Here is a 24,961-nt window from a genome sequence, read left to right as displayed (position 1 = left end):
ACAGAAAAGGACTTTTGGGGTCTTGGGAAAAGGATGTAGTTGATCTTTAATGAACTTTGTGGGATATGGAATGGTCTATGGACAAATGGGAATGAAAGCAATGAAGCTACTATTGCTCATTTTTGGCAGTGGGTTCTGTTATTAGGACAGCAAAGATTGGTCGCTTGGGCTATGTCACATCTTGTTTTCTCTTAACACTCGGCATATCTGCGAGTTACATACTCTGCATGTATTCATATACTTACCAGATGGAAGTCATTTTGTTCCCTATCAGACTTGTAGGCATTGTTTTTACCTATATAGGACAGTGCAGGAGACTGTGCTTTCCTATTCTGTGGGAAACCATTAAAATTGGGCCGTTATGTGATTTATGGCTGTACAGTTGCATACATTGAAGCCCTCTTTAAGGAGAATACATAAGGGATACACCTGACCAATATGTCAGATGGAATTCTCTGACAAGGTGTGAACAGAGCTTTAAAGGGAATCTCTTACCAGGTTTCTGTTACTCAATCTGAGAGCAGAATGATTTGAGGCAGAAACCCTGATTCTAGCAATGTATCACTTACTGGGCTGCTTGCTTCAGTTTTGATAAAATCACAGTTCTTCTGCTGCCGATCTACAAGTTCTCTGAATGAGCTCTGTATAACCCCGCCCACACCAATGATTGGCAGATTTCTGTGTACACTGCATAGGCAGGAAGCTGCCAATCAGTGTTGGGAGCAGGTTTATAGAGACCTCTGTATATGGAGGACTTCTTCACAACAGGTTTACTAGTCCTGTAGTGATTATCTTCTGCTGATGAAACAGTAATTTTATCAAAATTACAGCAAGCAACACTGTAAGTGATAAATTGCTTGAATCTGTCTCAACATTACGCTGTTCTCATATTAGAGAAACAAAAACCTGGTGATAGATTCCATTTAATCAAAACCATGTAACTGCCGGGTGGCATAAAACCAGACATTAATGTGGTCACAACTGAAAGGTTAGTGCAGGATTTTTGGAAAAATCCGGGTGTAGTCAGACTTGTCCGTGCACTCACTAGATTTCAGAACTCCCATAGTAATAAATGGAAATAGCTGTGCGTATATGACCACCTTTCCAGACACCCGGCATCATTTGGAACGGAGAATTGGGGGAACCCCTGCTCAGAAGATTGGTGCTGGCTCCAGTAGTGGGACCCTCATCCATCAGACATTTATGGCATGTCTTTTTTTATAGGACACGCTAAATTTACAGAAAAATTAACTCATTAACTCTTCTTTATCAAAGCATCTGCTGTATCATCAAGTTAATGTAGCCCTGCAGCGTTAGCTACTTTTTGACATGTCATATAGAAACAGCAGACATCGGTTATGTAGAAATTGCCCATAAACTGGATCACCACGCAATAAAACCTGGTGTCCTTTTTTTCAGCTCTTTACCTCTTGAACTTCAAGTTAATCATGCCACCCACCAAAATCTAGTAAATAAGCAAGTTAATGCTTGGAAAGAAACATAGAAAAAAAATTACGAGAGGTTTACATACAACTATTGGAGATGCAACATGGTAACAAAACAGTTTCTGCGTCTCACCTGAAGGAGCGTTCTTGCACCTTCTCGGTAGTTTTCGGCAGCGACGGCAGCATAGAAGGCTTTCTTCTTGTTTTTATTTAACCATGTCTGCTTCTTGACCATGCCACTGTTCATTTCCTTTACAGCCTGTTTGCGTGGTCCCTGCATAACAAGATAACAGTTTAGTGGAATGAAACATTATGAAATGAAATTGGACCGTTACCGCTCAACCCAATCTTTGGAAAATGTTTTTGAGCGATAACATGAAAATAAAACACTTACATTTTCCTTTATTATCCACAATGAAGATCATAGATGTGTGAGATTGCATATTATTATCCAATGGTGGATAAATTCTAAAAAATAACTGATATAGTTGAATTTGGAAGCCATACTGATCCTTTAACTAGGTAATAGCTGTCAGTATCTTTATCTTGCGGACACTGGAATTAGGCAGCCTTGGAATAATATTGAAGTTTAAGAACTCTGAAGGTCTTATCCAAATGAGAAAAAAAAAATTTCAGTGGTGGTGAAACCAAGACATGTTTTAGTATGATTTAATGGTTGCGGCTGAAATCCCAAAAGCAATCTAATCTATTTCTTGTTTGTAGAGACATCATTTGGTTGTATTACAGGCTACACGTTCCGGAATCGGCCTGAATGCTAAGAACAGTGAAAATTTGGAAAAGGAGAAGACTGAACAACAAAACATTTCTGGCAAAACATTTCTTATTAGGATTTTATTTGTTTCTGGGAAATACACATATTATACACAATTAGAAACATCTACTTACAGCAAACAGCTCACAGCAAATGCAGAGCCCGATGTTCTTGGTGAAAGAGTGAGTAATATCCATAAGGGCTGGTCTTGCCATTGGTGCACCAGTTAAAACCAGGCACTGGGGTCTGCAAAATAAAGAAAAAATAAAGGGTTATTCCAATCATAACATGATATGCCCTATAAGGGATAACTTGTTGATTTCTGTGGGTCTTACTGCTGGGACCCCCACCAATCCCAAGAATGGACAGTGGTCAGAAGAAGTTTAATAACTTACTAAGATGAGGCTAATCCTTTAAACCCTTCCCCCTCAGCCTGTTGTCACCTTCCTGACCAGGCCAATTTGTTAAATTTTGACCAGTGTCATATATGTGGCAATAACTCTGGAACGCTTCAACATATACCAGTGATTCAGAGATTGTTTTTCTCATGACATGCGGTACTTCATATTAGTGGTACATTTAGGTCAATATGATTTGCATTTATTTATGAAGATATTGAAAATTTAACAAAAAAATTTTAAATTTTGCAATTTTCAAACTGTGAATTTTTATGCCCTTAAACCAGATAATTATACCACACAAAACAAATCATAAATAACATTCCTCACATGTCTACTTTACATCAGCATGATGTTTGAAACATAATTTTTATTTGTTAGGAAGTTAGAAGGTTTTAAAATTTATCAGCAATTTCTAATTTTTCCAACAAAATTTACAAAACCAATTTTTTAAGAGACCACTTCGCATTTTAAATGGCTTTAAGGGTCTTATGTGACAGAAAATACCCAATAGTGACACCATTTTAAAACGACACCCCACAAAGTACTCAAAACCACATTCAACAAGTTCATTAACCCTTTAGGGGCTTCACAGGAATTAAAGCAATGTGGAAGGAAAACATGAAAATGTTAGTTACTTTTTCCCACCAAAATATTGATTTAACCCCAAGTTTTGCATTTTCAAAAGGGGAACAGGAGAAAATTAACCATACAATTTGTTGTGCAGATTCTTCTAAGTACACCAATACCCCATATGTGGCGGAACTCAGAAGGGAAGGAGCACCCTTCAACTTTGGAGTGCAAAATTGGCAGGAATAGATAGCAGATGCCATGTCGCATCTGCCGAGCCCCTGATTTGCCTAAGCAGTGGAAACCCCCCACAAGTGACCCCATTTTGGAAACTACACCTCTCAAGGATCTTAGCTAGAGCATCTTGCACCTGCAGGTGCTTTACAGAATTTTAGAGGAGGTAACAGAATAGGATTGTTAAAGAGGAAGGAGCTAGGTTGGATACATGGGCTTTATTGCCTTTAACTAAAGGGGTTGAATATCGAATATAATATTCATGCAGGGCCGGCATCAGGGCATTACTGTCCTTACTGGTGTATGGGGCCCGGTGAGCAGAAGCAAAGAGGGGGGGCTCTTTGCTCCCTCTTTTGCTTCTGCTCACCAGGCCCCAAGTGCAGGGGTGGGTTGCAGTGCTCGTCTCTGTGAAGGTAGCTTTCCTCGAACTCCACGGCTGTCAAGTCAGAATGGCAGTGCGGCTCCAGGAAGGAAGGTCCCTCCCTTTATCAACCTTCTAAATGCTGTGATCGATATCGAGCCAGATCAGTGGTCTCTGGCTGTGGACAGGAGCTGCAAAAATTTCCTTACCCTCAAGGAATATCAGGGTCTGCTTATAATTAGCTGAGCTGGTTCGAGTCTCCATGAGAGAGCTGCTGTCAGGTATTTCTGGCAATCGCTTATGTCCAGAGACAATAAAAGGATCATCCTTTAAAGTTTAACATGCCGGATCCTTCTCTCTCCCAACATAATGTGTCTGGAGAGAATAGCAAGGATCCCCTATATACATTTGACTGTCGGTTGATCTTGTCAAGTGACAGTTTAGAAAATCATATATATCATAAGAAATACCTGAAATTTTTCACATGCTCATCAATAATGTTCAAGTCCAATGCAGTGTTTAAAGCCTTTGTGTATTGTAGAGCTTGCGTTGAAGATCCCCAATTAACATCTGTCCAAAAAACAATGATATACATTACATTTTACAATATATGGGGTGGGCAAGGTTGGTTATTTGTAATACTTGAACACATATCGAAATTTTTTCATTACATAAAAAAACCTGTGCAAGTTTTGTATAGCCATAATTTTACTGTACAATTAGTACAATAAAAACAAACCAAAAAAAGTCGCAATCACATTTTTTTTGTCACTATTACACTGTACTGCCAGTGCATCATGTACTAGGGCAAATGATATTCATAAAAACTACAGCTGGTCCCACAAAAAACAAGCACTTATATGGCTATATCGATGGAAAAAATTATAAGTTATGGCTCTTGAAAAAAAGGGAGGAAAAAACAAAACACCAAAAATGAAAATGGGCTGCTATGAGAAGACGTTATATTGATGAGGGGGAAATCCAGGTTGGGCTTACAGTTGAAGAGCCCCGCTAGTAGTGTGTTCTGCTGTAGGTAACTCAGCGCAACTGTTACATGGTTGACAGGTTGTTGACACTTATGATAGAGAATAATAGACACTCTTAGCAAAGCCTTTATTTTCAGACCAAAAGTAAACAGATTCTTAAAAGATACTATGAAAAAAGCTTGTGTTTTTAGCTGCCATATACAGTGGTGGTTTACATTTTGTAAACTCTTCAGAATTTTGCATATTAAAGGGAATCTGTCAGTAGCATCAGCCCTCCTAAGCCGCCTATACGGGCAAGCAGGTCATAGGAAGCTGAGTAAAATGATACCTTGATATATATTTGTTACCATATTTTAGTTAGCCATTAAAAGGTATCAACCACAAAGGACCCATTTTTAATATTTTTCGACTTTGATATCTCTAATATGATGTCTTATTCCAGATAAATCCACACTTTTCTTATTATGAAAATGAGCAATTAAGATCTACAGGCCAGACATAGATCTCACTGAGAATCTGCCTTCAGAGTTATGACATGTAACAGAGACATGTAATAACTTACAGTTTGTTCTGCTGATCTCGCTGCAGGTCTGTGTGTGATTTTAACTAACAGTACAGCAGAGCTGAGCTGTGTCTCATTACAAACACATTTGCAGCTCCAGTTATGCTCTTGTAGCGCTTCAGCTTCCATCTCACAAGTAGCCAGTGTGGGAGGAAGTGCAGTACAGCAGAGTTAACAGCACTGTGTGAAGAGCGCTGCAGCTGCAAATGTGTTTGTAATCAGACAAAATTCAACTCTGCTGTACTAAGTTAGCTAGAATCAGACACATCCCTGCAGCAGAGCTGACAGCACTATGAGAGGACAACTGCAAATTTGTTGGTAGTGAGACAAAAATTTTGCTCTGTTGCCCCTTCACTAACATTGGCTTCCTGTGAGATGAAAGCTGCAGAAGTGTTAGTTTTAGTCATATGCAAAAAAATAATTTGGACTCGCAGTTGGTGATTCGGTATATAAAGCACACTTTACAAATTGTCCTATTGAATAAATAATACCTTGCTTCCACTAACTACTGAATCTATTAAATGAAACTTTTATTATATCAATTAAAACATCTATTTTTCTCTACGCTGTTTAAAATCAGTAGAAAAAATAATAGCAGTTTATATTGCTAAAGAGAACAAGTATATGGAAAATGCTGCCACACCAAAGTGGTTATAATCAATTTATATTAGCCTACTGCTTGATGTATAGGTGTAATGCCGTCTTTAAAGGAATCAGTGTTAGATAATGAATAATGGATAGAGAGCGTGCCTGCAGTGCCGCTGATAATTAATGTCCATTGCACTTCACATAAAACAAAAGATTACAGCCCCCCCCAGACATGTTTCACCAAACCAGCAGCATCACCAAGAGACTATAGGTCTATGGTGTTGGCCACCTGTTTTCGGAGACTTTTAAACCTGTGGGGACCCTCCCATATTGATATGCACCAATAGCACTAGCTGTATGTGCTGATGTGTCTCCCAAGAAAGATTCAAATTGTCTCTTCAGAGAGGAAGAGAACTAGAACTCTAGTGCCACCTATAGGAAGTAGCAATAGTAAAAGTCAATATGGACCCTTTAACGAGCCTTGTCACATGACTTATGAATGAAAGCCAGAACCAGAAATTCAATTTGCAGACACTGTGTTTCGGGGTACTGCCCCTCGTCAGTGCAAAGTGTGAGTTCTGGTTTGGCTGGGTGAGAGACGTCAGACCGGTGTCTAAGGGGTAACATTTCTCCTTGCAGAGAGTGACATGTTAAGCATGTCAAGGTGAGGCGAAGAGACAATTTGCATATTTCCCAGAGGAGCATTGTGGCTTTAAAAGTCTCCTCACCTTGACATGCTTAACATGTCACTCTCCGAAGGAGAAATGTTACCCCCTTAGATACCAAGAAAGATTGGCACATAGCAGAGCTAATCATCTTTTACATAAGCAGAGGCTGGTCTAATTACCTCACAGGTCTGCCCACCACATAATCAGATATCTCCTCTAATGTGTTGTTGTCTAACATTACATCAGAGTTATTGACACTGATCAAATCTTTGGACTTTGTCTCAATCACAATAGTTTGTACTTAGCATTTCTTTGGACTTAGTCTTAATCACAGTAGTTTGTTGTACTGGGCATGTCTTTGGACTAAGTGCTAAGGTGAAAATAACACTTAAATAATATTGACAATAAAGTCTACTAATGTATAAATATATTTTAACCTTGTCTTCATCATATTATTTCATACTGTGATCTATGAGAGGACAACTGCAGCTGCAAATATGTTTGTAATGAGACAAAGTTTTGCCATATTGCCCCTTCTCCCACATTAGCAAGCAGCCTGTGAGATAAAAGCTAAAAAAGTGTTAGTTGTAGTCAGGCACAGCTCTGCAGCAGAGCTGTCAGCACTGTGAGAGGAGAGCTAGAACCGATGTTTGTAATGAAACAAAGCTCAGAAATGCTGAACTATGTTAGTTGTAATCAGACACAGCTCTGCAGTGAGATCAAGAGAGCAGACTGTCAGTCGTTACTTGTCTCGCACTGGTAACACCCCTCTCATTTAAAAAGAGCTGTGGAGGCAGATTCTCAGGGAGATCTGTGTCCGGCCCAGAGATCTTAAAAGCTCATTTGCTTATTAAGAAAAAGGTGAATTTCTCTGGAATAAGACATTGGATCTCAGATATCAGGTTAGCATTTTATTTGAGTTTTTATGACCTGCATGCGCATATAGATGGCATAGGATGGTTGATTCTAATGACAGATTCTATTTGAACTTGATTTAAAGCTACATCTGATTTTCACATAAGTCCTAAAAGTAGATAATGAGACCCAAATCAGTCAACAATATTTGACTTTTTCATTTTTTTAATGAGGAAAATGATCCAATATCTCATGTCTATGAGTAGAAAAAGTATGTGAACCTTTAGGATTAACTGATAGTGTGAAGGTAAAATTAGAGTCTGGTGTTTACAATCAATGGGATAACAATCAGATGTGATTGGGAAACGTATTTTACTTAAAGAACAAAAATTTGTCAAAATCTGATCTTCACAACATTTTTGTGAAAGTGTATCATGTCACAAACAATGGGGATTTCTTAGGACCTCAACAGAAGAGTACTTGATCAGGCTAAAAAAAGGTTACACAATTTTTAAAAAGTTTGGACTCCACCAATTCACTGACAGGTTATGTACAAATGGAGGAAATTCAAGACTATTATTACTCTCCTCAGGAGTAGTCGACCAACAAAGATTTAAGAGCAAGAGCACTCTAAGACCAAGAGGTATAATAGTCCGCAAGGTCACAGAGGGACCAAAGGTATCTTCTAAGCAACAAAAGGCCTTTTTCACATTCGCTAATGTTAACATTCATGTGTACACCATCGGGTGGACACTTAATAACAATAGTACAATGATGTGCATGGCAGTATTGCAAGGACAAAGTCACTGCTCTCCAAAAAGAAAATTGTTGCCCGTCTTCAGTTTGATAAATATCAGCTGGACAAGACAGATGATACTGGTACAATGTTTTGTAGATGTCTGAGACCAAAATAGAGCTTTTTGGTTTAAATGAGAAGCGTTCTGTTTGGATAAAGAAAAACACTGCATTGCAGCATAAAATTCTCATAACATCTGTGAAATACGATACTGGTAGTATGGTTTATGCATGTTTTACTGCATCTGGGCTAGGGCGGCTTACCATCATTGATGGAATGATGGAACAATGAATTCTGAAATATATCAGCAAATTCTAAAGGACAATGTCAAGCCATCTGTCTATAAGATGAATCTGAAAAGAACATGCAGCAAGACACTTACCTAAAGCACACAAGTTGCTATATAAAAATGGTTAAAGAAGAATAATCTTAAAGTTTTGGAATGGTCTAGTCAAAGTCCTCACCCTTAATCATACAGAAATGTTGTGGAAAGACCTAAGGAGAGCAGTTTATGAAAGAAAACCAACAACATAATAGAGTTTACGTTGGGAGGAAAAGCTAAAATTCCTCTAAGACAATGTTTAGGTCTACTGAACAATCATTGGAAACATTTAGATGCAGTTATTGATGCACAAGGGGGTCACACCACATACTGAAAGCAAAGGTTCACAAACTTTTGTCATTGACAGACATTTGATATTGAACCACTTTCCTCCAAGAAAAGACAAAGTCTAATATTTTGACTCATTTGCTTGTTTTGGTGATCTCTCTTCGGTGAAAATCTAATGTTGTTTTAGGTCAAATTTATGAAGAAATATGGAAATTATTGAAGGGTTCACAAACTGTCAAGCACCACTTTATACCTTATATTAATTTTACTTTAATTAGTAATTTATTTAATTAGTTCAAATAATTTATTATACAATTCTTACCTGGCTTCTTGTATGTCACATAGATGTACAGGAAAAGTTCTATCCCATAAGTGATGAGAGCAGCCCACCAGTTGATGACAAACATCACACCACAGCACAGCATGGCTCCAAACAGGGACACCCACATGTTGTAATATTTGAATGCAGGTCTCCATCCTGTATGTATAAGATCGATTCATCATGTTATATTTACCTTCTATTAGATGCTCTAAATAAGAAAAAGTTTCACCAAATTACAGACTTGGCTTTCCATTTGTGGCATTTCAGGACTTTAACACTAGTGACTTATCCTTAGGACTCGTGCATATTTTCGGTCCAACTGCAATCCGACAAAACATCAGATCGCATTCAGACCAATGTTAGTTTATGGGCCCGTGCACATGTAAAAAAAAAATTTTCGGACTGAGTTTGTCCGAGGAAAAAAATCGCAGCATGCCCGAGTTTGATCCAATACTTGGATCGCATCGCACCAATTTCCATGGACTGACAGAATGGAGAACCTGGAGATATTTTTTCTCTATCTTCTCCTTATCCAAGAGAATCAGATCACACTGTGATCAAACTCTGATCAATCTCAAATCAGAGTTTGATCAGAATGTGATTTGCATAATCGACCCGATTCTCTCGGATGATAAAATATTACGCCAGTAAACAAGATGCCTCAATGCTCATGAAAATGACACAGCCTCTTCAATCAGCTGATTGTTTGGGTGCCAAAAAGTCAGACCCAACTGATCTGATGTTATTGAACTCAATATTAAGTACGGGTCATCAATATTAAAGTACCAAAAAACTTTAAAGAGAACTTGTCCACTGATTCATGCTGTCCAAACCACAGGCGGGATTAATCAAAAGTCTTGCTGCCCAGTTGCAGCCTAGTATATTTTTCTCTCAATTGCTCCCAATTTAGAAGATCTGGCCTGGGACTGTACTTTGAGATAAAACTAGTCTGGCAGCCCTGGGTGGCTTTTCCCAGCACTACTAAAGGTGATTTACAAGTCTCTCCCATAGTGGAAGATCTGTCAATCACCTGGATCAGCGATGGGAAAACCAGTCAGGGGTGCCAGACTAGCCTTCTCTCCAGGTATGGTCCTTGACTGCAGTCATGCAGCCAGGTTCTCATACATGCTGACCACAGTTTGGGCAGCATGAATCAGCTGATAAGTTCCTTTAAAAAAAAAAAAATCTCAAAAATGCTTAGTGGCTACCTATAGTGCTCAGTTTTAGACATCAAGTGATTTCGAATCACATTAGCTCAAAGGGATAGTCTGAGAAGTCCCTTATTACACAGTCATGGACTGGCGTCCTAAAACCTAAGGCAGTAATACAAAGTAAACAAGCAGATAATTTATTGTAACAATATCTGTTTTCTTGCAGACAATGGAGTCAAAGCTTTAAACAAAAAAAAACCTGGTTATTATTAAACTTTGCAGAATAGTGTCTTTTTTAATTCCCCTTATACCTAAAGTGCCTGTTCTTGCCAATATTTCCATTAAATATGACATTAGTATTACTGGCTTAGTTAATATTGTGTCATATTTGTAAATGCGTAATCAATACAACTATACAGTGATATAGAAATCTGTGTTTTAAAGATACGGTGTGGGAGAAAGATATCGACTTTCTTGTCACTACTTATTCTGCAAATATTTAAGAGCCAAGGAATGTGTTAACGTTGGCTCCTCAGATAGAGCCCTGCATATCTCCCATCATTATTTATTGCAGACGGAGGGGATGTAACCCAAGTGCATTAATAAGCAAGTCGTCATTCATAAAGCTTTAATATAAAACATTCCACCACTCCGATAAAGAATATGTCACTCACAAGCAAGCAGTCACTGTAATTACAGCTACATACAGCATGCTCGCCGAGTATCTTCAGCGTGCTCAGGTGTTATGCTTTAGTCGCGCTGTGTGCATGATTTGTGACTGTTTGACAGCTTTAATACATGTGAGGAATGCCTAAGAAACAGGCATCCCGCTGAAGATACTCGGGAAACACCCGAGCATGCTTGTAAATCTCGAGTAACGAGCATGCTCACTCATCACTACTGCATACCACTATGGAAAAAGACTTGACTATTAGTATAAGTGTTATTATGATGGGATTATTTCTGTGACTGAGATTTGTTAAATATGCCTGGGTTACGTCGGGGTGAATTATACCATCAATGGTGATTGATGACGAAGCGCAGAAGCACCCATAGATTTAACATTTCATAGAATAGAGTATTCCAAATGTTCAAAAATGGAAAATGATCTGATTTCAGCCTTTGCATCACAAACAAACACAATTAGTAATAAGAGGATGTAGAATTTTTATTTTAGTCTATAAACAAAATATAGGGATACTAACTATGAGAAAAGCTCTTATTATATTTCTAATTGATCCCATAGGAGATGTGAATTATATTTGAAGTTTGAATCTATTAAAGGGAACCTGCCACCAAGTGTCCCCAATGAAAACGGGGACGGCCACCACCTTTAAGGCCTATTTTACAGTATTCTAGTAAGCTGTAAGTCCCCAATCCCCTCTGCATAGTACAAAAATACTATTTATTATACCCCCATATGGTACAGTCTGATCCAATGGGTGTCAGACGTCTTGATAAATGGATGTCACAGGTCTCGTCTAAATCACCATCCTCACAGTGTCAACCAATCATGCTCCTACGCAGGCATACTTCACTTTGTACTACGGAGGGCAGAGCAAGCTACTGTAATGCCCATACACCGGCTTTACTTCCGGGACATCAGTGCTCTTTGGCCTTTCCCGGCGCATGTATATTACAGTACTTTGCTCTGCCCTCCGCAGGACAAAGTGAAGTACACCTGCATAGGAGCATGATTGGGGGACACTGTGTGGATGACGTACGATGCGTCATCTACATGAAGCAAGCAGGAGGATGGCGACTGCAACGAGAGAGGCGGTTCGGGATCAAGACCAGCGACACCCATCAGACTGGACCGTGCCTTATGGGTGTATAATAAATCTTATTTTCTTTGCTATGCTGAGGGGATAGGGGCTTACATACAGCTTACTAGAATACTGTAAAAGAGGCCTTAAAGGTTGTGTCTGTACTTTATATTGGGAAAACCTGGTGACAGGTTCCCTTTAAGGGCTCTTATATAGAAATATACTCCTCAACACTTGGAACATAAGTACAGAGAACTAATTTCTGGGTGACACCATCCTTTACCTAAAACCGATGAGAAGAAAGAAAACAGCAGTAGTAAGGAAATGGCGTGAGCTCCTGTGCCATGATGGTGGTGAAATGAACCATCACCAGGAGAAGGGTTCTATGATTGTTCTTCGTTTCCTCAATCTCCCCCAAAAATCACAAATATAGATCAAATGCAGATATTTATTATATTCTACCATTTTCTTATTAAATAGTTCTGGCATTAGAGGCATTTTCTTTTACAGAGAAATGAATCTCTCGTCACTTTATGATGATCCAGGTGGAAGAGGCAATGTACCATTTACTTCCAGAAGATACCATACTACCTATAGGAGGGAGAACATATAGTACTGACATACATAACCCAAAAAGGCTCTAGAGTGGGGGCAACCATCAGCCAGTAGGCATTCAGAGAAGGGACCCCAAGAGTAGTAGCCTGTATGATACAACATTTCAATACTAAAATAAGCATGGCTGCGACATATAGATATGCCACAAGATAACAAAACATACAAATGATATGCCGGCATCTATTACACTGACCTGGTGATTTTGCATATGAAGCATGGAAACAAGAGAAGTTGATCAGAGCATAAGAAGCCAGGAAGAAGTTGGAGATGATGGGCGCGATGGTATTCAGCTCAGCTGTATGAGGGAAACAAAATGTCACAAAGGGATGTCAAAACGTTCATCTTATTTTTTGATATCTCATTTGACTTTTTTCTTTACTTTTTAATAAACCAGTTGATACATTTTGACCTTATTATCTAATAATAGATGTAAATTGCTGCAGAGCGCAAAGAAGTTCTCTTGATCGATGATGTAAAAGCTGAACTAAACAAACACCATAAAAGTTTTCTCACCCTAAGGGTATGTGCCCGCGATGTGTCCGGGCCTGTGGCTTCCACTCATTTTATGCAAATGAGCTGCGGCCATTTTTTTTTTCACATGTGGACTTTCCTCATAGAGGTTAGGAGGGAGCCCGCATGTGGACCCGCCAGAGAAATGGACATGTTGCAGTCTGGAAAGACGCGCCGCATGTCAGTTTCCGCGGGTGTGCCGCAGACGCATAGTGGACATGGGATTTCTACAAATCTCATCCACTATGCTGTAACATCTGGATGCTGAGGGTTTGACGCTGCATAAGTCCGCAGCGTCAAACCTGCAGCGGCTCCTGATCGTGCGCACACAGCCTAATACTGGTGACCCTGGAGTAGTGATTCAAGAGTGATCCTGACATACAAATCATTTTCCATGGACAATACACGAGAAAACAGAATCCCACTCTCTAACTCACACAATGTCTATAAAACTTATTTATCCTCTGTTCACACTAGCATCATGACTTCTGTTTAAAACGTAGCCAATATACACAATCTGTATTCACAAGGACACTGGAAAATTCCATCCTACTCCATCAATAGGAATTCTGGTATTTTTGATGACAAAAATAGTGCTGAAGTCTATTTTTCTTGTCATCAAAACTACCTCTATGACCTACAGAACCCTTAAATGAGTGTGAACAGAGTATTACATAATGACATAGTTTATACAGTTGAAAAAATATCAGTTTCAAACGAGGGATGGTGTCAGGACTCTGAACATTTTTTGATTACCTTTTGGACTTTCCGGCCCTCTTTCATGATGGCGTCTTTTGTCTCACGCGCCTTTTGTCTTCCAACCTTTATACAGTTATATGAAAAAGTTTCGGCACCCCTATTAATCTTAAGCTTAATGTTTTATAAAAATTGGTGTTTTTGCAACAGCTATTTCAGTTTGATATATGTAATAACTATTGGACACAGTAATGTTTCTGCCTTGAAATGAGGTTTATTGTATTAACAGAAAATGTGCAATCTGCATTCAAACAAAATTTGACAGGTGCATAAGTATGGGCACCTCACCAGAAAAGTGACATTAATATTTAGTAGATCCTCCTTTTGCAAAAATAACAGCCTCTAGTCGCTTCCTATAGCTTTTAATGATTTCCCGGATGCTGGATGAAGGTATTTTTGACCATTCCTCTTTACAAAACAATTCCAGTTCAGTTAAGTTTGATGGTCGCCGAGCATGGACAGCCCTCTTCAAATGATCCCACAGATGTTCAATGATATTCAGGTCTGGGGACTGGGATGGCCATTCAAGAACATTGTAATTGTTCCTCTGCATGAATGCCTGAGTAGATTTGGAGCGGTGTTTTGGATCATTGTCTTGCTGAAAGATCCATCCCCTGTGTAACTTCAACTTTGTCACTGATTCTTGAACATTATTGTCAAGAATCTGTTGATACTGAGTGGAATCCATGCGTCCCTCAACTTTAACAAGATTCCCGGTGCCGGCATTGGCCACACAGCCCCAAAGCATGATGGAACCTCCACCAAATTTTACTGTGGGTAGCAAGTGTTTTTCTTGGAATGCTGTGTTTTTTTGCCGCCATGCATAACGCCTTTTTGTATGACCAAACAACTCAATATTGGTTATATCAGTCCACAGGACCTTCTTCCAAAAAGAAATTGGCTTCTCCAAATGTGCTTTTGCATACCTCAGCCGACTCTGTTTGTGGCGTGCTTGCAGAAATGGCTTCTTTCGCATCACTCTCCCATACAGCTTCTCCTTGTGCAAAGTGCGTTGTATAGTTGACTGATGCACAGTTACACCATCTGCAGCAAGTTGATGCTGCAGCTCTCTGGAGGTGGTCTGAGGATTGTCCTTGACTGATCTCACCATTCTTCTTCTCTGCCTTTCTGATGTTTTTCTTGGCCTGCCACTTCTGGCCTTAACAAGAACTGTCCCTGTGTTCTTCCATTTCCTTACTATGTTCCTCACAGTGGAAACTGACAGGTTAAATCTCTGAGACAGCTTTTTGTATCCTTCCCCTGAACAACTATGTTGAATAATCTTTGTTTTCAGATCATTTGACAGTTGTTTTGAGGAGTCCATGATGCCACTCTTCAGAGGAGATTCAAACAGGAGCACAACTTGCAAGTGGCCACTTTAAGTAGCTTTTCTCATGATTGCATACACCTGGCTATGAAGTTCAAAGCTCAATGAGGTTACAAAACCAAAAATAGTGCTTTAGTAAGTCCGTAAAAAGTAGGTAGGAGTATTTAAAACAAGAAAATGATAAGGGTGCCCATACTTATGCACCTGTCAAATTTTGTTTGAATGCAGATTGCACATTTTCTGTTAGTACAATAAACCTCATTTCAAGGCAGAAACATTACTGTGTCCAACAGTTATTACATATAGCAAACTGAAATAGCTGTTGCAAAAACACCAATTTTTATAAAACATTAAGCTTAAGATTAATAGGGGTGCCCAAACTTTTTCATATAACTGTAACTCCACCCCAGCCTCTAGTCAGTGCTAGAGTATTCTGCCTGAGTCCTGCTCTTGGTTCTGGTGGCGGCCTGGTTTTCTGCCTGTTCCTGCAAACCTGTGTGAATCCCCTGTTACCTGCTCTCAGTGATTCTGCTGTATACAGCTGTTCCCAGCATTCCTTCTGCTTCTGGCTACTCCTGCTGCTCCTTCTGAGCCTCTGCCCTCACCTGCAATTGCTAGACACGTAAGCTGGTTGCTGCTCTGTCTCTTCCTACTATTAAGTAGATGCAGAGCACGGGACTGTTCTGGACTATCTGAGACTTCCTACCCAGGCCTCCCTGGATGATTTAATGTTATATGGACTTGCTTATATATATCCGTGTTTGGACTTAACAGAGACTTTCTTGTTGCAAGCATCTTCAAGTGTAAACTGCGCTTTATAGACTGCTCCGCTGATTGCAAGTTCCCCTGAGGTTTCCTACAGACTATTGTTAAGTTTTCATTCGGTATCTTCACTGAGTGTTTCTGGACTTTGAGTTTTCCTCTGCACTAGTGTTGAATCACCATGTGTTTATAATATAGACTTTTTCACCTATAAACTGGGTTCTGTTGTGTCTTTACTCCATTCAAAGAGACTCCTGAGTTATCAATTATAATTGTTACAGATGGGAAAGGACAAAGGGAAGGGGCATGTGCACAACCATAGTGCCTGATCCAGTCGGCTCCAAAAGAGGTAATCTTTTCCTCCTAGTAGCACAACATCTGTCCATAGGTTGTGTATTGCAGCTGAACCCTAGTGAGGTGAATGAAGACGAGCTAAAATACCACACACAACCTGTGGACAGGGGAGGCGCAGTTTTTGTAAGGGAATAGACATATCTTTCGAATCCTAAACAATCCCTTTAAAAACTATTTAAGAACTAATTCAAATCTACATTATTTTTGTTATATATTACTGAATTAATTCTTCATAAAACAAAAACATATAGTGTAAACACTATATGGACAAAGTATTGAGATACCAACACTTTACACCTAAAAAAGACTTTATGATGTCCTATTGTAAATCCATATGCATTAATATAGAGTTGGTTCCCACTTTACAGCTAAATAGCTACCACTCTTCTGAGAATGCTTTATATAAGATTTTGGCTTGTGTCTGTGGGACACTGATGTTGCATGAGAGGGCAAGGCTTGCAATCTTCATTATAGTTCATCACAAAGGTGTGCGATGGGGTTGAGGTCACAGCTTTGCGCGGCCAGTCAAGTTCTTCCACACCAAACTTCTCCAACCATGCCTTTATGGACCTTGCTTGCTTTGTGCACAGTCATGCTAGGACAGGAAAGAGCCTTGCTCAAACAGTTCCAACGAAGATGGAAGCATTGAATTGTTCAAAATGTCTTGGTATGTTGAAGCATTAAGATTTCCCATCACTAAGTGAACTACGCCAACCTCTAAAAACCAACCTCATAGTATTCTCACTCGACCACCAACTTTACAGTTGTCACCATGCACTCAGGCAGGTAACCTTCTCATGGCATTTGCTAAAACCCAGACTCGTACACCAGATTCGCTTCAGAAGTGTGATTCTTCCTTCCATAGAACATTACTCCAGAGTCCAGTGGTGATGAGCTTCATACCACTCTATCAGACACTTGATGTTGAGGTTATGCTTGGTGATGTAAGGCTTTCATGCTGCTGCTCAGCCATAGAAACCAATACCATGATGCTCCTGGTGTGCCGTTTTTGTGTGGATGTTAATGCCAGAGGAGATTTGCATTCTGCTTTTATTTGCTTTAATTGAGTTATCGGAACACTATTGACTTTTATGCACTATGCATCACCACTTGGCGACGCTACTCTGTGGGCTGTAATTCCTAAACAATTCCTAAACACTTCCAATTTTCAATAATGGTGGAATATTAAAGAGGGAAGATGTTTAAAGAACTGACTTGTTACACCAGTGGTGAGAGAGTGTTGCACTCTCAAATTCAATGAGCTTTTTAGAATGACCCATGTTTTCCATAAATGATAGTAGAGGTAGACTGTGTGACAATGGGCTATGGCAAAGGGACTGAATGAAAAAAACTGAATATAAAAAGGCGGAAGCTTTCAATAAGATGCTCTATAATGTGCCATCAATTTTACTATTGTGACCCACTGATTGGCTTAAAAAATGTATGATCAGTGGCAGTGTATCTACTATTACACCTATGAATCATTTTAATGAGGGGATCCCTTTTCTAGGCTCAAGTTATCTTGTGGTCATACGCCATACAAATGAATAGGAAAAAAGTGGAGCATACTCTATTATTCTCATATTTTCCATTCATACCTATCTGGAGTAACTGTGCATGTATGGCAACCCTTCCAGTCCTGCATAGGAACCAGGGTCACCAATTTCTCCAGATATCTGGGTATTCTGGCAGATATACCCTTACTGAGTACACTTTTTGGTCTGGCCATAATATTCAAGAGATTTCCTCTGTTAGACAACACTAATAAACACCCCAGACCGAAAAAAGGCTAAATGGTGTTCATTTCTCAATACATGGATAACTGTATCCCACAAAAGTATCAGTATCTTATACATCAAACCAGAACAGCTATGACACTACACATTACAATTTTCATTGTTAGGGTTCGTGCATATGACCTATAATCTCGTACGAGTGCTATTCGTCGTTTTCATGGATAGCACTCATACCTAGAATATTCTATGGGGCTGTGCACATGTCCGATTTTTTCCTAGGACAGAGTAGCCCGCGGAAAAAATCGACATGACCAATTTTGATCTGACACTCGGATCAAAATCAGTAATGCAAGTCTATGAGTCCGTGAAAAAAATTGAACCTTACTCAGATGACATCCAAATGTGGTCCTTTTTTCATGAACTACCAGAAAGGAGAAGATGGAGAAACCTTTTTTTTTTTACATACACATCTGAGAAAAACTGATGCTACTCTGATCAAAGTCTCATCAGAATAATCAAACCATTTTTCTCGGATGTGGAGAAAACTGTTGTGTGAGTCTGCCCTAAGATGAATTCACATTTATTTACAAAGCACAATTTGCTTTTTTCTTTTTAGATATACACTGTGTTCCAAATTATTGTGCAAATAATATTTTCTCAGATTTTCCCAAATTACCTATATGAATTGCAGTCATTGTAATTTTCCAGTCAAATAACTATTAGAGTACAATTGAAAGGTTTTTGTACAAACTGCCTATGATAACAGTATATTTTTAAAAAAATAAAAAACTCAAACTGCACTTAAAATGCATGTTCCAAATTATTATGCACAGCAGAGTTTTCAAGCTTTTCATTTTAATAAAGAACAAAAAAAAGGTCTTTTTGAAATTATAAGCATTAGCAGGTTATTACAAACTGAAATCAAACAGTTTTCAACTCAAAACTTTATTCTAGGTGATGTTACATTTGCACATAGGACCACTTGTTCGAAATGAGCTTCTGAACTCTCTCGTCCATTGAATTTGTCAGGTTTTGGATGGTTTCTGCTTCAATTGTTTTGCATGAGGACAGAATACCCTCCCAGAGCTGTTGCTTAGATGTGAACTGCCTCCCGCCATCATAGACACTCCTTTTGATGATGCTCCAGAGGTTCTCAATGGGGTTGAGGTCAGGGGAGCATGGGTGCCACACCATAAGTTTGTCCCCTTTTATGCCCATAGCAGCCAGAGATGCAGATGTGTTATGTGCAGCATGAGATGGGGCATTATCATGCATGAAAATGATCTTGCTGCGGAATGCACGGTTCTTCTTCTTGAACCATGGAAGGAAGTGCTGTTTGAGAAACTCAGCATACATTATGGAGTTCATCTTTACCCCTTCAGGGATCCTAAAAGGGTCGACAATCTCTCTCCCCATGATTCCAGCCCAAAACATTACTCTACCTCCTCCTTGTTAGCGCCGTAGCCGTGTTTGCATGGGGTGTCCATCAACCAGCGATCCTCCACTCCATCCATCTGGACCATCGAGATCATTTCATGCATGATAATGCCCCGTCTCATGCTGCACATAACACATCTGCATCTCTGGCTGCTATGGGCATAAAAGGGGACAAACTTATGGTGTGGCCCCCATGCTCCCCTGACCTCAAACCCATAGAGAACCTCTGGAGCATCATAAAAAGGAGTGTCTATGATGGCGGGAGGCAGTTCACATCTAAGCAACAGCTCTGTGAGGGTATTCTGTTCTCATGCAAAACAATTGAAGCAGAAACCATCCAAAATCTGACAAATTCAATGGACGAGAGAGTTCAGAAGCTCCTTTCGAACAAGCGGTCCTATGTGCAAATGTAACATCACCTAGAATAAAGTTTTGAGTTGAAAACTGTTTGATTTCAGTTTGTAATAACCTGCTAATGCTTATAATTTCAAAAATTACCATTTTTTTGTTCTTTATTAAAATGAAAAGGTTGAAAACTCTGCTGTGCATAATAATTTGGAACATGCATTTTGAGTGCAGTTTAAGTTTTTTATTTTTTTAAAAATATACTGTTATCATAGGCAGTTTGTACATAAACCTTTCAATTGTACTCTAATAGTTATTTGACTGGAAAATTACAATGACTGCAATTCATATAGGTAATTTGGGAAAATCTGAGAAAATATTATTTGCATAATAATTTGGAACACAGTGTAAAACAAAAGTTAAGCGTAAAAGAAAGATTTCTCGCTGATGGATTTATTGTCCTGTGTGTTCCAAAATGGTTACAATATATAGAATGACATAAAAGGCAAAAATTACTAACCGATCAGGATAAAGGCCATTGCGATGAGAAATGTAAGAACGTATCCTCTGATTGGTTCGTTGTTTTTTCCATGTCCTTTAGCGAAAAAGTGAAGTGCTTTGTAAATGTTATCCTTGCAGAGTGCCTGTAGGGAAATCAATATACGCTCACTTAACTTATTTCAGTGTAATAAAAATGTTCCAATCCACTACATGACCCGTCATCACTGGGATGATTCACTGTCTTGTACTGATCACAAAAAGCTGCCATCATAGGTGGCATTAAATTTTATGGGTACAGCCATACCTTATTTAACCAGATAATCATTAAGCCTGACCCTTTGGAGGACACGAGTATAAAATTGTTAACATCTCGTATAATTTCAAAGGACTTTAGTGCTGTTGATTGTGCAACAAGTGGCTCTTTCAGGCATAAGAACTAATATTACATGCTATTAACCCATCACCTGAATGCCCCATTCCTGAACATTAAGGTCAAATGTTCTGCGTCTACATGGAAACTAGTAAATGCTTGCATCGGTGCAGATGCTAATTACTGGCCGACAGATTGTCTTTAATGACTGTGTGAAATGAAATAATAATGTACAAATCCTATAGAGTAAATGAAATGTATTCTGGCAATGACCTCCAATTGTACTTTTCTTTATGTCTCCCAGTTCAGACATACATATATAATGTGTTTTATATATTAGACTCAGTTTGTGAAAGGGTCCAGTTACTATTACTATTTGCAGTAAAGAAATGCTTCTTTTGCAAGTAAATAAGTAAATCAGTGATAAAATTTTAAAGTGTTATATACAGTAGTTTCTGGCACAAAACTGCAAGAAAATCTGAAATGTCTCAAGTCCAGAAGTGAAGACTGAGCAGCGGCAGCCAATAATGAGAGGGTAGAGAGTTGTACATTTTATGTTAGCATCTTATTTTAGTCATCATCCTGTATGTACATTTTAAGTCGGTTTATATGTCTAGAACATTGTCTTATACATGAATGGCTGATAAAGACGCCTCTATAGTACATATTTATATATACACACACACACACATACTATATATATATATATATATATATATATATATATATATATATATATATATATACACACATATATATATATATATATATATATATATATATACACACACACACATCCATGTATACTGTAAATAAGTCCTGAAATTATATAAATCGCACAACCAATGGACATGTTTTGAAAGCTTAGTTCCATATTTTCATCATTGCATATCATTAACATATGAATTTATTCAGTACCAAGTCTGAGCACCACGTGCAGAGATACACGCACTCATATGTCTTGCCATGCTATCAGAGAAATTATGGTTGCTAGTTGCCTGAGGATTGTTCAGCTATGCTCAATGCTCTTGGGCACACAAATCATCAAGATCTTCTGCCAGCAGTTCCTCTTGCAATTGCCGACAAATAATGTCCCAAATGTGCTTGATGAGAGACAAGTCAGGATATGCTACAGGTCATGGTAGCACATTTAGGCCATGCAAGTTAATTTCTGTAGTTCAAGCAACATATGGCCTGGTGTTGGGCTGAAAAACAGTTCTTGTGACATTTTGAAGAAATGGCCGAAATACTGGTTCGACAACCAAATCAATGCAACGCCGACCTGTTAGTGTATCTGGAATGAAGACTAGAGGGGTCCGGCTACTGTACATTATGCCACCTTACACCATAATCCGAGGAGTAGTACCGGGGTGATATTCCTTTGTGAAGTCCTCTTCATGATGTTGCCAACGTGATCTCCAGATCAATCTACAGCTATCTTTGTGTCAAAGATAATAACAGGGCTCTTCGCTGAAGAGGATAGACCTCCATTCCTGCTTCCATTGCCATCTTCCTCTGCACCATGATAACCTTTGAGAGCGGTGGTGTGAAGTCAGTGGAACACCTGTAGCTGGATATTTGGCTTGTATCCCAATGTCATCCATATGCAGTCTGATGGTTTATGCAGGCACTGTTTGACTCTTTAGGCTTGGTAAGTGACATATAATTTAATTTGCAGTACAGAGTGCATCAATCGTGGAACCAATGGTGCGGACATTTCTGCAAAGTGTCCCAGGAGACATTTTTCAACACAACAACATCAAGACACATGTTACTCGTGCTGCTGTGAGCAGCCTGCATGGCCTAAACATGCTACCATGGCCAGCAGGGTCTCCAAACTTGTCTGCCATTGAGCAAATTTGAGATGTCATTGTTCAGCAATTGCAAAGTGAGCTGCCAGCAGCGGATGTTGATGATTTGTGTGCCCAACTGCATTCAGTGTGGCACAACATTCCTCAGACAACCATTAATAACGTCATTGATGGCATGCAAAGCCATGTGAGTACATGTATTTCTTATCATGGTGCTCATACTTGATACTGAATAAATTCAGTTACCATGTCAGTAGTCCATGGCCATTGGACCAGAGCCCTGCAACCCATCTCCTACCAAATGGCATTCCAGGTGTTTCTTCTGGTCATGTATGCCTTATGCTGCAAGATTACATTGCACCAGGCCTACAAATCGCAAGAGGCACAAGGTATGGTAGCAGAAAGAAGGGGGATTGCAGTGTTCTGGTCCAGGAAATGCTGGCTATTTCTGTGGCCATTGTTGGACCAAGCTCCTACAATTTGTTTTGCTTAACTCTAGACTGTATAGATATAGTATATGGATATACTATAGATATGCACACAGACAGTGAGAATATTTGTTATATAAAGTATACCTCTACGTTTATTGTCAGTTATTATGGTACATTTGTGAATATTTCACTCTAGGAGTAGGACAAACTCTGGAATAGCGGAAAGAGAACAGAATAGTTGCAGTGGAGCACTCCATGGTTTTTATATCTGCAGAACATGGTTGACAACTTGATTCTAATTTTTTTCTGGACAACTTATCCAAAAAAAAATCACAGGCATCAACATTTTTTATGGGCACAACAGAAAGCCATAAAAAAATGTTAGGATTGTTAAACAGGGTGGGCCATTTATATGGATACACCTGAATTAAATGGGATGGGTTGGTGATATCAACTTCCTGTTTGTGGCACATTAGTATATGGGAGGGGGGAAACTTTTCCAGATGGGTGGTGACCATGGCGGCCATTTTGAAGTTGGCCATTTTGGATCCAACTTTATTTTTTTCAATGGGAAGAGGGTCATGTGACACATCAAACTTATTGAGAATTTCATAAGAAAAACAATGGTGTGCTTGGTTTTAATGTAACTTTATTCTTTCATGAGTTTTTTTACAAGTTTATGACCACTTATAAAATGTGTTCAAAGTGCTGCCCATTGTGTTGGATTGTCAATGCAACCCTCTTCTCCCACTCTTGACACACTGATAGCAACACCGCAGAAGAAATGCTAGCACAGACTTCCAGTATCCGTTGTTTCAGATGCTGCACATTTCGTAACGTCATAGCATAGACAATTGCCTTCAGATAACCCCAAAGATAAAAGTCTAAGGAGGTCAGATCGGGAGACCTTGGTGGCCATTCAACTGGCCCACGACGACCAATCCACTTTCCAGGAAACTGTTCATGTAGGAATGCTCGGACCTGACACCCATAATGTGGTGGTGCACCATCTTGTTGGAAAAACTCAGGGAACGTGCCATCTTCAGTGCATAAAGAGGGCAACACATCATCATGTAGCAATTTCAGATATCCAGTGGCATTGAGGTTTCCATTGATGAAGAATGGCCCCACTATCTTTGTACCCCATATACCACACCATACCATCAAGATACGATATGTGCGGCATCTGAAACAATGGATACTGGAAGCCTGTGCTAGCATTTCTTCTGCGGTGTTGCTATCAGTGTGTCAAGAGTGGGAGAAGAGGGTTGCATTGACAATCCAACACAATGGGCAGCACTTTGAACACATTTTATAAGTGGTCATAAACTTGTAAAAAACTCATGAAAGAATAAAGTTACGTTAAAACCAAGCACACCATTGTTTTTCTTATGAAATTCTCAATAAGTTTGATCTGTCACATGACCCTCTTCCCATTGAAAGAAATAAAGTTGGATCCAAAATGGCCGACTTCAAAATGGCCACCATGGCCACCACCCATCTGGAACAGTTTTCCCCCTCCCATATACTAATGTGCCACAAACAGGAAGTTGATATCACCAACCCATTTAATTTAGGTGTATCCATATAAATGGCCCGCCCTGTATATAAATGATACATGTCAAAAGCCCATAATTTTGATTTATGACAATAGCAGTATTCCCTATGAACTGTAAAATGTTGACAATTACAATTATAGTAATCTAAAATGTCATAGATGCATCATTTTTTTATGAAAAGTTGAAAAATGTTTTCACAGAGATATTTCTGTATGGTTGACAACCCTGCTACAACATCAGAGGAATCTAGGGACAGATTATCCAGACTAGTGACCTGGTCAACTGTTGGTGGTATATACAGTATATATTTTTGTAACGTGTGTATAACAGAATAACAATAATAATAATATTTAGAACATAATA

General features: G+C 39.1%; 1 protein-coding gene across 3 annotated transcripts in view; it reads right to left on the bottom strand.

The window, feature by feature from the left end:
- SLC12A1 (solute carrier family 12 member 1) overlaps positions 1-24,961 on the bottom strand; it is a 183,997-nt gene that overhangs the window by 68,743 nt on the left and 90,293 nt on the right. For all 3 annotated transcript variants that reach the window (XM_073653066.1, XM_073653067.1, XM_073653068.1), the window contains 6 exons: positions 20,447-20,570; positions 12,893-12,994; positions 9,168-9,323; positions 4,251-4,350; positions 2,352-2,463; positions 1,579-1,719 (listed from right to left, as the gene is read on the bottom strand). In XM_073653066.1, the coding sequence (XP_073509167.1) occupies positions 1,579-1,719; positions 2,352-2,463; positions 4,251-4,350; positions 9,168-9,323; positions 12,893-12,994; positions 20,447-20,570 (735 nt within the window). The remainder of the gene's footprint in view (positions 1-1,578; positions 1,720-2,351; positions 2,464-4,250; positions 4,351-9,167; positions 9,324-12,892; positions 12,995-20,446; positions 20,571-24,961) is intronic.

The sequence above is a fragment of the Phyllobates terribilis genome, unplaced genomic scaffold (assembly GCF_046119375.1).
Source record: "Phyllobates terribilis strain yellow unplaced genomic scaffold, ASM4611937v1 Scaffold_11__3_contigs__length_659146591, whole genome shotgun sequence".
Taxonomy (NCBI): Eukaryota; Metazoa; Chordata; class Amphibia; order Anura; family Dendrobatidae; genus Phyllobates; species Phyllobates terribilis.
The sequence above is the reverse complement of the archived record's forward strand: the minus strand, read 5'-3'. Positions and strand labels throughout refer to the sequence as shown.